The 14527-nt window shown below is 43.2% G+C and overlaps 1 protein-coding gene across 1 annotated transcript in view; it reads left to right on the top strand.

Moving 5' to 3' along the window:
- The window catches only part of LOC132456195 (uncharacterized), a 50469-nt gene continuing 35942 nt past the window's right edge, over positions 1-14527 (top strand). Inside the window, exons 1-3 of the mRNA XM_060050494.1 lie at positions 1-608; positions 9285-9409; positions 13287-13392. Coding sequence (XP_059906477.1) covers positions 569-608; positions 9285-9409; positions 13287-13392 — 271 coding nt within the window. The 5' untranslated portion in view covers positions 1-568. The remainder of the gene's footprint in view (positions 609-9284; positions 9410-13286; positions 13393-14527) is intronic.

The following is a 14527-nucleotide window of genomic DNA, read 5'->3' as shown; positions in this document are numbered from 1 at the left end:
CAACCGTGATGAGAAGGGAAAGGTGGCGTGTGTGAGAAGAACACTGGTTTCTCATTCTTTCCTCTCCCATATGTTACTCTCACTCTCTCTCTCCTGTCCGTGACACTCTAGCTCTCTCTCTCTCTCTCTCTCTCTCTCTCTCTCTCTCTCTCTCTCTCTCTCTCTCTCTCTCTCTCTCTCTCTCTCTCTCTCTCTCTCTCTCTCTCTCTCTCCTGTGTGTGACTCTCTCTCTCTCTCTCTCTCTCTCTCTCTCTCTCTCTCTCTCTCTCCTGTGTGTGACTCTCTCTCTCTCTCTCTCTCTCTCTCTCTCTCTCTCTCTCTCTCTCTCTCTCTCCTGTGTGTGACTCTCGCTCGCTCCTTCGCCTGCTCACTTTTACTCCGTAGTGGCGCGACGCAGGGGCTCCGTCATCCCATCACACATACATACACAGCCAAGCGGGCTGTGTCTCTCCTGCAGCGTTTGTACACACACACACACACACACACACACACACACACACACACACACACACACACACACACACACACACACAAACACACATCAGTAGAGAGACCTCCCGCGGTCAAGATGCAGAGGCATGGCAGTGGGTCTTCTGACTCCTTGTCAGGTAAGAAAACACGTTTTGTTTTCTTCCATATCTCTCTCTCTCTCTCTCTCTCTCTCTCTCTCTCTCTCTCTCTCTCTCTCTCTCTCTCTCTCTCTCTCTCTCTCTCTCTCTCTCTCTCTCTCTATCTCACCAAAATGATATTGTTCTAGTTCTTGTTTCTCTTGTTGTTTTGTTTTTACCCATCCGTTTCCCAGCTGTGGTTGGTCCCTTGTGGTTGTTACGTCTCCGGTATGGGCGAAAGCAGCAGGTAATAATAGTGTTTCGGAGGCTCAGGCGGAGAGAGCGACCATGTGAAGTGTAGTCAGAAGTACAAGTGAAGTGCTGTGAGTTTTAGGAGGAGGCAGCATGCGACCTGCGCTGCTGCAGCCAAAAAGCAGGATTTATTTTTCCCAAAAATTGAGAAAATCGATGTTGTATATTTGGTCCACATAGTTTTTCTGACCTACATACACACGCAGCAATGCTCAACACTGTGGTGATGCTTAAGCGGGAATCCAAATCTCATAGTGTGTTCATGCTTATGTGTGTGTGTCTGTGTGTGTGTGTGTTTCTGTGTGTGTGTCTGTGTTTCTGTGTGTGTGTCTGTTTATGTCTATTTGTCTGTGTCTGTGTGTGTATGTCTGTTTCCGTGTTTGTGTCTATCTGTGTGTGTGTGTGTGTGTGTCAGCAATTGTGTGGAAGTGTGTGCGCTCACTTGTGTGGAAGTGTGTGCGTCTGCCCCGCACGCATGGACTGCATCTGGTTCTGACTGAGCCTCATGGTTGGACGGACTGATCGCTGAAACGACACGTTCCTACAGGTCTGTGCTTCCAGCAGAGCGGCTCTCAAAAGGTTAATTGGTTTTCAATACAGAGCGCTATGGAAAAAATGACAAATATACATTCATTGCACAACCCTGATCCCGGGTAATAGGCCCTCTGTGTTTTGATTGGTTAATTTAATATCACTTGAGCCACTCTTGTTCGTTAGACACTGCCTATGGAGGTTTATGGTTGCCCTTGGTGATGAAGAGGATCCTGCAGGGTGTTACAACAAAATGCAGTATCTGTCTCTCTGTTGCTCTCTTCACTCTGTAGCACACAAATCCATAGGATGAGGTCATGTTGTGGTCATCTGGTGCTGATCGCCGTGTTGGTGAGACAGGATAACTATAGAGAGACGGTCAATGCATAGGTTGTGTGTGTGAGTGATGATTTAGTGGAACCCTTTCCTGTCCCTAGTTAATTGGAATGTTGATTAATATTGTTAGGCAAATACAAAACATATTACAAATTTGTTGGTCAGTTATTCTCTCAGTTAGTCTATTTGTGGCACGACATAGTAGGATTCTGAGACCAATTAAAACAAAGCCCACCTATAATTAAATCTAAATTAACTCAATTAAGAGAACTCTTTGATAGGAATGTAATACAGATCCTATTATAGATTGTGTAGGATGTTTTAATGTTTTCAACAGAAGACAAATTATGGTGTTTTCATTGCACATCTAACTTTTTCATGGGGGTTGATGTGCACATTATTTTAACCACTGATTATGTTTTGCATCCCAGGGATCAATTGAAAAGATACTCGGCAAATAGATACTCTGCAAATAAAGTTGGGCTACGTAACCACCAAGCAAATAAATAATCAAACAGTTACTAAATAGGTATATTTCAATAAAAGTTCCAGCAGGATACTGGAATGTCGCTGTGATAAAGGGCTTCAGCAGTACATTAGTGTGAACAACTGAATTATTGGAAAACTTCACACCCTGTTCTGCTATCACAGTAACCAGCCACTGCAGATTTACTGCTCCGTTTTGGGTCAATTCATAGCTTCTCCAACACAATTTGTCTCTGTGCCCACCGAAGGAGCTCCGCATAAAGACAGCAGCTCAAACATAATGCTTTCCCGCCGCTGCTGGCTGGCTCTCGCACGTCGCAAATATCCTTTTTCACAGAGGGGAGATTGTCCAAAAAAATAGCTTGTTCACTATTTATCTGACACTGCGTTATAATTGCTAAATACGTTTACCAACTGTGTGTCAGCCGAGGTGTGTACATGGAATTTATGTGTGTGAGTATGGTGTGTGTGTGTGTGTATTTCTATTTTTCCAAATGGAAAAAGAAAGAGTGATAGCATCTTGTGGGTCCACATAAATAAAAACAAAGTATGGAAAGTATGGAATGGTCTTTTAAAAGTTGACTCATGTGGTCGTTCTCCACACACAAGGAAGTAATAAGCTTTCAGAACTCCTATAATCACATTATAATGATCAGTCTGACCTTCAAATGGCCAGTGCGGCTCTGCTAACTCTTGAGGATACCGTGGCGACTGTGATACCGCTCATTACCTCGAGCAAAAGTTGCCTAATTAGCCTCCACATTTCAAAAGGTTAAGTCTGTGCCCCTCCATCTCATCGTTTAATTCTAATATCTAATTAAACAATGATGGTAATATGCCATCAAAACTAGCATTAGAATCAGCACACAAGACATAATGAAACGGCAAGCTCCTCTTTGGGATTCCTGTCATCACAGTGAACACTTGGGAAATGGCCCTGCGGTGCATCTTGGGAAATGGCCCTGCAGTGCATCCTGGTGACTGCTGGGAGCAGGTTGTGAGTGGCATTGCAGCACTTGAGATCGCCCTATTTGCATAGAGTAGTTTATTTTTTTTTATGCTAATGAGGAGTGTGTGATGCCCACAGATAGATATATGGGAGGAGTTGGATGCAACAGACAGGGTTTACACGGGGTTATTGTACAGCGCGCCTGCAGTGCTAGTGTGGGGATGGTGTGGGAGTCTGGACATCTGTATGGAGTGCTTCTGGGTAGGCCGCAATTCTATCACCAGCCTCTCACCACTCTCTTTAATTTTCCGCTGACACTTTTATCGGAAGCGACAGTGAATTGAGACACACGTCATTAGGGAGCAGGAAGGGGTTGTCACTTATTGCCCTGATCTATAGGATGCCCACACGCTAGGCTGCAGACATCTTAAAGCAAAGGAAAAAAGAAAAGTGTAGATATCTCGCTGGGGCGGCAGTGAAACAGGAGGTAGATCAGGTCGCGTTGCAACCTGGAGTTTGCTTGTTCGATCAATGGCTCCTCCTAGCTAAGGACGAGGGGGTCTCTAAGCGTGACACACCTTACCCACAGCTGCTTACAGATGAGTGGGCCGCTGCCTTGAATCATGGTCAATGACGCCATCTGAAAGTGGATGCATGTGTGCATGAATGGGTGTATGTATAGGTGATGTGTGAGACACTAATTGTTAAACACTTTGAGTGGAGAGTGGTTAGAAAGCGCTCCAATAATGCAGTGCCACCACCATATGAAGCCCAATCCGAGGCCGGCACCGTTCTACCTCCCCTCTGGCTCAACGGCCCACCATATGGGTGACCACCTCGAAGCTGAGCTGTCCATGAGACACTGCAGCTAAATCCACATCTCAATACTCAGAGCAGGGTAAGGGGGGACCAGGGTGGGAGGGCGTAGAGTAGACCCCCTTCCTTATGAAGAGAGGATTAGGTTAAGCCCCCTCTTACATTCGCATCCGTCGTCAAAATGTTAACATGAAAATTGGTTGAGGACTTGCGGATGACATCGGTTAGAGAAAACCAGATTGTAATCTGTTTTTGCTGTAATCTGATTGTTTTAGAGGGGGAAAGAGGCTTGGTAAACTGCAGACCAGACAAAGGTCAGGTGTTTCCACCTAATGCCGGGCCAGCACGTTTAGCTAATCGCCAAAGGCCATGATGTAGCGTGACTGAAGCTATTTAAAGTCACCCATCACATCGATTTACTCACTTTCTGTTAAATATTAACCAACTGTGAAACAAGTAGACTGGTATGTTAAAGGTGAGTTCAGTTTTAAATTACACACAATTATTATATTTTATTTTCTATTCAAAGTAACTATTTAGGTACTTACTGGTTATTTTATTTGGTTGAATTCCTCCCCATGCTTTGTATATTCGCCATTGCTTCCTTGCTACCATTCTGCTGCATATTTTTAACTTTGTGGAATTATTCCAAAATTGCAGAACCAACTAAGAAAACATTAACACTGACAGATGGAAAAAACATTTCAACAATTCCCTAAACGCCTGATCAAACTCTAGTGTCCAGCTTTTTAATAACACCAGTTTTAAGGACTTTATACACTGACAAATACATTAACGATAGAAGAAACATGTAAACTATGGACAAACACTATTAATCGCTTTTTAAACATATCATGTTCTATAGCAATGTCTGCATTTTTCATAAAGCACCACTTTGCTTAAAAGTGTAAAAGAAGAAACCTTGAAAAAATAAGAGTACGGCATGCACAATTTATCTAAAGTATGATTTTCTTTACCGAGTGATCCTTGTTGAAGCTCTGACCCCGATCCTCAGGATGGGGATGAAGTGTATTAAGTATGCTTGTTGTTTTGGGAGATCAAATAGACCATCTCAGCAGAGCTGGATTTACTTATATGCTGATTATGCTGATAGATGGTCTATGGGCATTAGACCCATAAATCCATTACACTTTACAATGTGTATAGTTGGCAATGACTCTCATTACTGTGCGTGCATTCACATTTATTCAAAGCGACTCTGGAGTGATGCTCGGAACAATCACAGCTTAGGACAATCAATACTGAAGGGCTAAATTTGAATTCTGCATGACTAGCATCCATAGTATCACCAGATCCAAGTGCAGGATAGCTTGGAATCAGCAACAAGGGTTTGTGGTGTTTTGAATTAGCATTGTTATTTTCTTCTTATGGCGATATGTATATGTACAATTATGTACAATTTATTTTAACCTTGTTTATATAATTACTATTGACATTTGCATTCCCACTGTAGCCACAAAGTCTGATACTGAGGCCATGCCAATCAACTTACTTCTTCGTTCTGTAGATTCCTTTAACTGTTGCGGCCTTTGCTTGCAGACTTGCAGACTTGCAGACTTGCAGATTTCCACTTCCCAAATAGTGTATTGCAGATTAACTTTGCCTCTCCAGCCAATCCTAAATTGTCCTTTGTATTCCCTGCCCACAATGCAAACGTTTCCCATAAGAATCTTGTTTACCCATTTTCTCACTGAATGTATCCTTGGTAACTTTGCTGCCTGTACTTTCCCATGATCATGCTCTAAAATTAAATCAAATGTTTTGCTGGACGACATGTCCCAATAAGAAGATTATCAGTATGTAACAGAATAGGACCGGTCGATTTAGAAGAAATTTGTATTTCACCTGCTGTAAAATAGACCCAGTGAGCGGATACATTGAGTTGAGTTTGAGTTGTACGCTAATTGGTGATTTAGTTCAGAAGCTCTGTATTAAAATACAGCACGAACATATTCAAGTATAACAGAAAATAAAAACAGACCAGGTTGAGGCAGATAGATTCATCCAGATGGTTCATTGACTTATAGCCACATAGACATGATTGTTGGGGGACATGCCCCATTTCCGATCCATAATTTAATCTATCATTTATATTGATAGTAAAACCATAGATCTACGCCTGAAAGCATAGTATTGTGGCGAGCAGCACGAGATGGATGAGACGGGAGCCCAGGTTAGGCGGTTGTACAACTCTCGCGCCCCATACACCGCACGACTACGAGAGTTGCCTTTAATTGAACCCACATACATAACTCAAAGAAACACACCAAACCAATTAAAATAAACATCTCACTGGTGGTGTCGGACATGCCAACAACAAGAGTACACCACCTTTAACCCCACACATTGACGCTGCCGCAAAGGATCTAGGGGGCCGCCAAAGGTCCGGCTGGCGAAGGTCTGAACCCCCCAGGATCCCTTGCAAAACAATGAACATGGCGACCACGGCCAGGGTCGCTACAGTATTTAGCATTTACACAATATTAATTAATCCAAGATACAGACATGCCATTCTGACATCTTCAGTCATTTCACTAACAGCTATTTCAATAACGAGGAGAGTCTTACAGAGAAGGCCTGTCAGGCTAGAAAGAACAAAAGCCTGTTATCATTGAATTAACACATCCATCCCCCCCACACACACACATACATACACACATATCAACACTCTCACACACACACACACACACACACACACACACACACACACACACACACACACACACACACACACACACACACACACACAGACACACACACACACACACACACACACACACACACACACACACACACACACACACACACACACACACACACACACACACACACACACACACACGCACACACACACACACACACACACACACTCTCTCTCTTACTCGCGCCAGTGAAAGAAGGCAGCACGTCGTGTCGGTGAGGCGAACCCGCCAACAAAGTGGACACGCTTGTTGTCCGATGAGATTAGGGCGCCTGAGCGAGTTTACAAATTAGAATTGGGTTTATCGTCAAGTAATAGCGTGAAAACATGCATATCCGTCGTAGATGTGTCGTACACAAACGGAAAGTATTCATCGACGCAGTCGATGAATACTTTTCGATACTACTTTTCTCGTTCAATGGATTACAAAAATACACGACCAAGAGGAAATGCCATAAAGCGATCTACTTACTGTTTTATAAGTTAATAAGCAGCTACCATGTGTTACTACTTACTACTGCGACCTTAGGCGTTCTGATGAACTACAATGTATGCATGCAATAGTGTTGCATTGTATGGCCGTATATTGATTATTTATCACTGACCAATCACACAGCAGTTGCAACACATAAATCAGCACTATCCGGCTGGGATATCTACTTAGTTACAGAGCCAAACCTGAAGGGCTATTTATACCGCTCCATCATTACCAATGTTTGTGGCACAGTACGCTTCAAAATAACAGCTCTCAACCTTGAAATCTGTTTCCACGCAAACACTCGAGGCTTCAGCCCACTCTTTTCCTCTGTCGAACTGTGAGATGGTCACATAATCAGTCTGATCACGTATGTTTCCTCTCCACATGTAAAGCCTGTGTGTACGTGTGTGTGCACACACATAAGCGTGCACGTGTGAGTCTGCAGGTGCTTGCATCTGTGTGCGTATGTCTGTTTATGTTGGTGCGTGTCCATGCATCTGATGTGAGTGTGTTGAGCGTAAACACACAAGAGGGGACATGAAGCATCCATCAGCAGAGGAGAGAACAGCATTTGAGTAGTAGCAGGCGCTGCCTCACATCTATAATACACTCAACGTTCAAAGTTAGCCAGCACCATGCAATGCCAAGGCAGAACTGCACAGTATCATTGTTCAGCCGCTGATTGATTCCCCACTGAGGGAAACAGTATATGGGCAGGATATGGCAATGGTGAGGGCGTTCAACTCTTAGCCAAAATGTGCTTGGTTTTATACCCTCTGTCAGTCTCCTGTAGGCGCCCGTGAGCAAGATGCACAGCCCCAACCTGCTTATCAAAGCTGGGGTAGGCCATTTTAATTTGGAAGCATTTTCTTGTCACATTTGGTGAAATGTTCTTCACCAGTCTGTCTACCTATCTACCCAGCAACCTGCGTGCCTTCTGCCCGCACACTCTTTCAACGCGCTAGTATTAGCCATTGCTAAAGCTAGCGAGCTAGTCATGTGGTTTGGGGGAGTGATTTTGGTGGGAGGCCTGAGGGGAAGGGAGGGATTTTTTCAGTTGGATGCTTTCACAAACTGGGTTACTTTTGCTGGTTTTTGCCTACCCTAGCTTTAATGACACAATTGACTGTAACTTAAGTTTGATTGGCTAAAATAATTCCCTTAGTAACTAAATATTAGTATATCCTAATGGCAGGAAGGCCTCTATATTATAGTCTACCCACACACATTTTAAACTATACAAGCGAAGCGTGTAATTGTATAAAACGAAATCTTGGACTTGCTTTCCCCTACTTTACCAATTTCAGGTGTTATTTTTGTGTGGGTTTTGAGGGCAACCATCGCCATTCAGGAGCCCTGCTGCTCCACATAGAGAGAGAGAGAGAGAGAGAGAGAGAGAGAGAGAGAGAGAGAGAGAGAGAGAGAGAGGTGTAGTACGGTACACTCTGACCCACATACACCCTGTTAGCCTCCCAGCCCGTCAACACACTAACAACCCAACTCACAGGGGAGCCGATGGCACTGGCACCTCAAAATAACAGAATAAAGGATTTCCATATGCGGCTCGCTATATGCAGATCCTAATGTTTCACCTTTTGTTATGATGATTTGCAAAGCATCATATTAAAGAGAAAAACAGCAAGCGCATTACTATGTGTTTCACATTGGGGATGCGTGTTTGGCGCTGCCTGCTCCGTGGTGGTATGCTCCGTATTGATTGAAGCTACAGTCAACGTAGACGGTTGATGAATTACATTCCTCGTTTTGCGAGGGAAGCATATTGCTGCTCATGAAATCTGTGTCTCTTCGCCACCTCGGCTCGGAATCCAATTTGCACTTGTACCTGCAGTCTCAGTTGTTTGATATTTTTTTATTTTCTCATTCACTTTTCCTCGGGATTGACATGAAGGGAGGGGAAATAAGAATTTGGGGAGACGAAGTCATCGCCCTCCAGAAGCAATTCTTATTACACTGAGGAACTACTTTTTCTATCACCTGAACAAAGTGCTTTTGTGACGGGACCTGGAAGGCGACGTGTGTTCTCATCACCTCGTAGTCGCCCAATGTCCTTGTGACGGGACTTGTTTTCTTTCCACGTTGCTTTAGACGCGAGGGCTCATCCTGGACAATGGATGACCTACGGGCACCCCTATGACGAGAGGAAGGAGGTGTGGAACCCCAAGTTCTGCATGATCACCGACGGCCAGATCCTGCTGCTGGACAAGGAAGAGGTGAGGATGTTGTTTCAGTGCACCTTGTCATGCCTCATTTCTAACTAGGCCTTTAGTTGCCAGTGCTGTTCCTAGACATTCATCACTTTACCCATCAGCTCTCAATCCTTCCATGTTCTAGCCCTCCATCCAATCCATCAGACATCTTTCTTTCCATACATCCATATATCCTTTCATCTAAACATCCATCCATCCGTCCATCCATTCAGCTTTTAATCCACATGTTGATCCATCCATACCTCCATATATCAAGCTTTGAATCCACATGTTGATCCATCCATGTATCATCCGTTCATCTTCTATCCATATAGCTCTCAATCCATTTGTTTAAACATCAGTCAACCATCTACTCAATTTCAGTCAGACCCGTTGCTACCTACCCCTCCGCTCCCGAATGGCTGGGACAAAAACCCTGTTCTTATCTCCCTCTGCAGCGTGTCTGTTTTCCTCCAGCTCGTGTCTGCAGGGCTGCTGTCACTGCCAGCATGTCATTAGTCAGGACCGTGTGGACCGTTCATGATGCTCTGATTCACGGCCTCTGATTCACAACAGTGGGCCCTGACTGCCTCCTTGTCAGGCACAACCACGGTGGCTTTGTTCCCCACAGAGACAGGGCAGAATTGCCAGAGTCACATCAACGTGTCTTTTGTTTTGTTAGAATTTCTTCCACTACAGGACTCGTAGATCAGAAAACATCATGGGATTTTTTGGGGTTGACGCTCTGCCGTATTGAGAGGACTCAAAAGAGTAGTCATGGAGTCATACCCTAACTCAACATAAATATAACGCTACAACCGTGACTTGATGATTGACCGTTTCAGGGTTAATTGCCAAACAAAGACCAACGAAACGTGATTACCAACATGTCTAACCTTCCAATGCACCTTAGCTGGGAGGCGATCATTGCGATGTGATGCCGGATGTTCAAGCCCTGTATGAGGCCTCATGACTGCAATGCCTCTTAAGATGAGGAACATTTTATCACAAGGTAGTTTCAGAGTGCAACGCTCTGTAGGATACTGTAGGATCCATGACCTCATGTCAATGTATTAATGCTTTTCAGTATGTCTATGTAGATATGGAAATCTTCTGGATATTTGATGGACTACGTAGGTGGAAATCATTTGAATAAGCAAGGTATTTTCAAAGCAATGTTTCCATGTAATACAGGAGGGAATGTTTATAGTCTTCCTCCTATGAGGCTTTTCTTGATATGTTATGATAGTCCTTTCCTCTGATTCATGATGACTTGTTTGAAGACGATGTTTAAATATATGAGGTTAAAATATGTGTTATCCTAGGTTTGTATACGACAAGTCACTAAGCCCACACATATATGCACAGACAAACACACACGCACACACACACAACAGCGCAGTGATAGCATTTTAAATATGGAAATTAAAATGGATGAATAGCCCCACCCCCTACAGCGCTGATCAAAAAGAACACGAAGGAATTAGTATGAGGATAATCCCTGCAAGATTTAAAAGAATTAACACACAGTATGGCCTTGCTACCCCTTCCCAAAAGTGTGCTACAGCCTATAACGTTGAACTGGGACTCTACTCTAGTGGGGTTCATTCTTTCATTTGTGTTGTAATTACAGCAAAGACTGTAAAAATATGTTTTTGACACAGTACATTCTGATAATGATAATTATTATTATTATTATTATTATTATTACGTAGATCTCTAGATAGCTTCCTGTTGGTTACAGATGATAATCGGTTAAATGTATTTCATTGTATAATGATAAATGACAATATTCTAATCGTAGAAATTGTAGCATACACCGCATGCTGTTGTTTGGGTCCCCTCGTGTCCTGAGCACTGTGACAGGCTCCTGAGGTGTTACATAATTGCCATACAGACACACTCATTTAGCCTGCTGTTATGCTAGGCAATTAGTTATTTAGCAAACTAGCTCCACATGGCCTGAGTTAGCGCCCTGATAGAACAGGCTTCCAGATGTAGGCCTACCATCTGGCACAGCCCTGCTCTGTTTATACCACTCTTTGCCAGATAGATGTGCGACAGTGCGGTTATGAAGCATTACTGAGATTACAACTGGTGTCTCTGTATTTGCTGTCAACCTTGTTTTGCGATGAGATTTAACTTGGTTTTTCCATTACTTACTGGCACTATGCAAAGTGTTGTGTCTGGAGGCAATTATCTCTGTCTATATATAATTATATTTTGATATCAAAAGATGTCAATGAAGTTGTGTCTGGATTTCCACTTTTACGGGAATAATCAAATGTGGAATTAATGGAACAAGAGAAAAGTAACCGAAAGTAAGGCATAGGGTGGATGTCTTCAGTGAAAGATCGCTGGTTCCAGTGCGGTCTGTTATTGCGAAGAAGTAGGAAAAATATTTCCATAAACTGAAAAAAATAGACGCCACATGAGGATTGTTTAACGATGACAGTGGATAGAGTTAGTGGTTTATTCATTGAATATTTTGTGGATGCGAGTGTTCCATAATATATAATCTTCACTGGCTTCCAGAAGAAGTGGCTCATTAAGGAAGTAGGCTTCGGTTGCAGAGTAAAGGTTAGCAGAGTTATGTGTAATTCCCCTGCTTTGAAACAACACTGAACCGACCATGAATCTCTAGAAAACATTAGCCCAGGTTAGGAAGATGTTGGGGGAACACACACACATACACACGCACACACATAGACACACACACACACACACACACACACAAACACACAGACACACGCACACATATAAACACACACACGCGCACGAGCGCACAGATGCACAAACACAAACACACAGACACACACACACAGACATACACACATGCATACACACACACACAAACACACACACGCACACACAAACACACACACATACAGACACACACACACACACACACACACACACACACACACACACACACACACACACACACACACACACACACACACACACACACACACACACACACACACACACACACACACACACATAAACCCTCTTATCATTCCCCTTAGGAAACACCTTGCATGCTCCTTGTCTTTTGTTTAACCTAAACCAACTGTTCTCTTTGGTCAGTGTTCATCAAAGCCACCCCAGTGCTTGTATTGTACACCTGCCACTGGAGTGGAGATAAACAGCATCAGGCAGAGGTACACACTCTGACACTGGCTTCTAATACGATTGCTGTGTGATTCCTTGGGCCTCATTCATCAGAATCACTGAAGCTATTGTCCACTAGATGCACGTAAAGGGACAGAGCTGTAATGAATAGAACACTAATAACAAAGTGTGTGTGTGTGTGTGTGTGTCTGTGTGTGTGTGAGTGCATTAGTGTTTGTGTGTGCATACCTGTGTGTGTGTGTGTGTGTGTGTGTGTGTGTGTGTGTGTGTGTGTGTGTGTGTGTGTGTGTGTGTGTGTGTGTGTGTGTGTGTGTGTGTGTGAGTTGGTAAGGTAATTGTCAAATTTTTCTCAGACTGTGACACATCGCGACAAATTTGGGTACACAAACTATGTGTCTTTCTCTAAGTAGCATAAATTGACAAATACTTCTAGGTAAATGAATGTGCTCACCGTCCCCATGGGTTCACCACGATTCAGTTTCCTGTGGTCTTGATCGGTCCCATGCTCCTTATCTCTGATGGAATTAGAATTTGGATTAGATTCAGTTCATAGAGTTATGGCAGAAGCCAGCCTGCATAATGTAATCTCATAATCTCCACCATGAAGATGAGCAGCCTATGTAGGCTTATAGTGTCCATACTGTGTAAGATGTTTGGTAGTTCTACATTTGAGTTTCCTCTTACAGTCTACTCTCTTTCAACTGAAAAAAACTTTTTGTAAAAAACGGACGAATATCTATCTTCTGTTTTGTTTGGTTATCTCCAGGAGAGGCAGTATGACTCCTGCAAGGTCCGACTCCTGAGACGCACCATAAGTGTCCCCGTGGAAACACAATTCCCAGAGTTCCACAGCCAGCTGTCCACAGAAAGCGGTGAGTCATCAAAGCACCTGCTGCTGCGGCGGACATGTTTGTTGTTTTTATTTGCCTACTATCTGCTGGGAAACGATGAATTTAAAGGGAAAGTTGTATCAGAGTAAAGTAAAATTGGGAGTGTGTCAATAATATTATAATATAAAGTGAGAGATGATTTGATGCAATATCGTTTACGTTTGGATATTTTGGGCTAGGAAATGGTTATACTGACGTATCATTATTGTTAAAATTAGGTATAAGTTAGGAAAAAGTTTTTTGTTCTGAGAATTGGCACCGGATCTCATTTTGTGTGCTGTAGGGAGGCAATTTCGTTTGGGTCATTTTCTGTCAGCACAAGTCTGCAATATGTTGTTCCCTCCTCAACCAATAGATGGAGTACTTGTCTTTGCTCAATTATACATTACCTCTGTGGTATCTCGTTTTTGATCAAATATAATCAGACACAATTAAATCAAATGCTGCCAAGCCATGCCGTATCACAGTATATTCATGTTATTGTTAGTAATGGTGCTATATTGGTTGTATATTTTCTGTAGGAAATGGGAACTAGATCTATAATCCATTGATAACATCAATGGAAAACATCTAAGGAGAGCCCTTTTCACACAGAATTGTAAAGATATTTCAGGTGGTTATTCAACCACCTGAAATATGCATTCACAATAGTTCCTTTCAGGTAGGGATTTAGACAATTGATCCATGCTTAGAAACGCTAAAGATTAGGTAAAGGTTTTGTTTGGCTTTGGAAGTGGCAGAAAACCTGGCAGCGAGCAAAGCATTCTGGGAATAATCAGCGGCGCATTCTATTACTACCCTTCACCCAGCCATCAATAGGATGAGCGCTCACTTGTGGAAGAAACACTAGCTACGATGACCACTGGCCCCTCCTCTCACTCAATCCACACGCTGTTCTGTAGATGGTTGTGTAACATCCTCCGAGTTAGTTTACTTTAGTGGCTCCTTAGCCCCCATGTAAGAATACCTGACTTCCTGCCTGATAGCCTGGGCTTCCTGTTCAGATGGGACTCTGTGTTTCTGGATCAACATTCCTTCCTCTTGGGAAGGATGGTTGGGGTGCATTTAAGTGGCATGTGATTCAAGTCATGTCATGAATGCATTCCAAATTAACGAG

The sequence above is a fragment of the Gadus macrocephalus genome, chromosome 4, assembly GCF_031168955.1.
Source record: "Gadus macrocephalus chromosome 4, ASM3116895v1".
Classification (NCBI taxonomy): domain Eukaryota; kingdom Metazoa; phylum Chordata; class Actinopteri; order Gadiformes; family Gadidae; genus Gadus; species Gadus macrocephalus.
The sequence above is the reverse complement of the archived record's forward strand: the minus strand, read 5'-3'. Positions and strand labels throughout refer to the sequence as shown.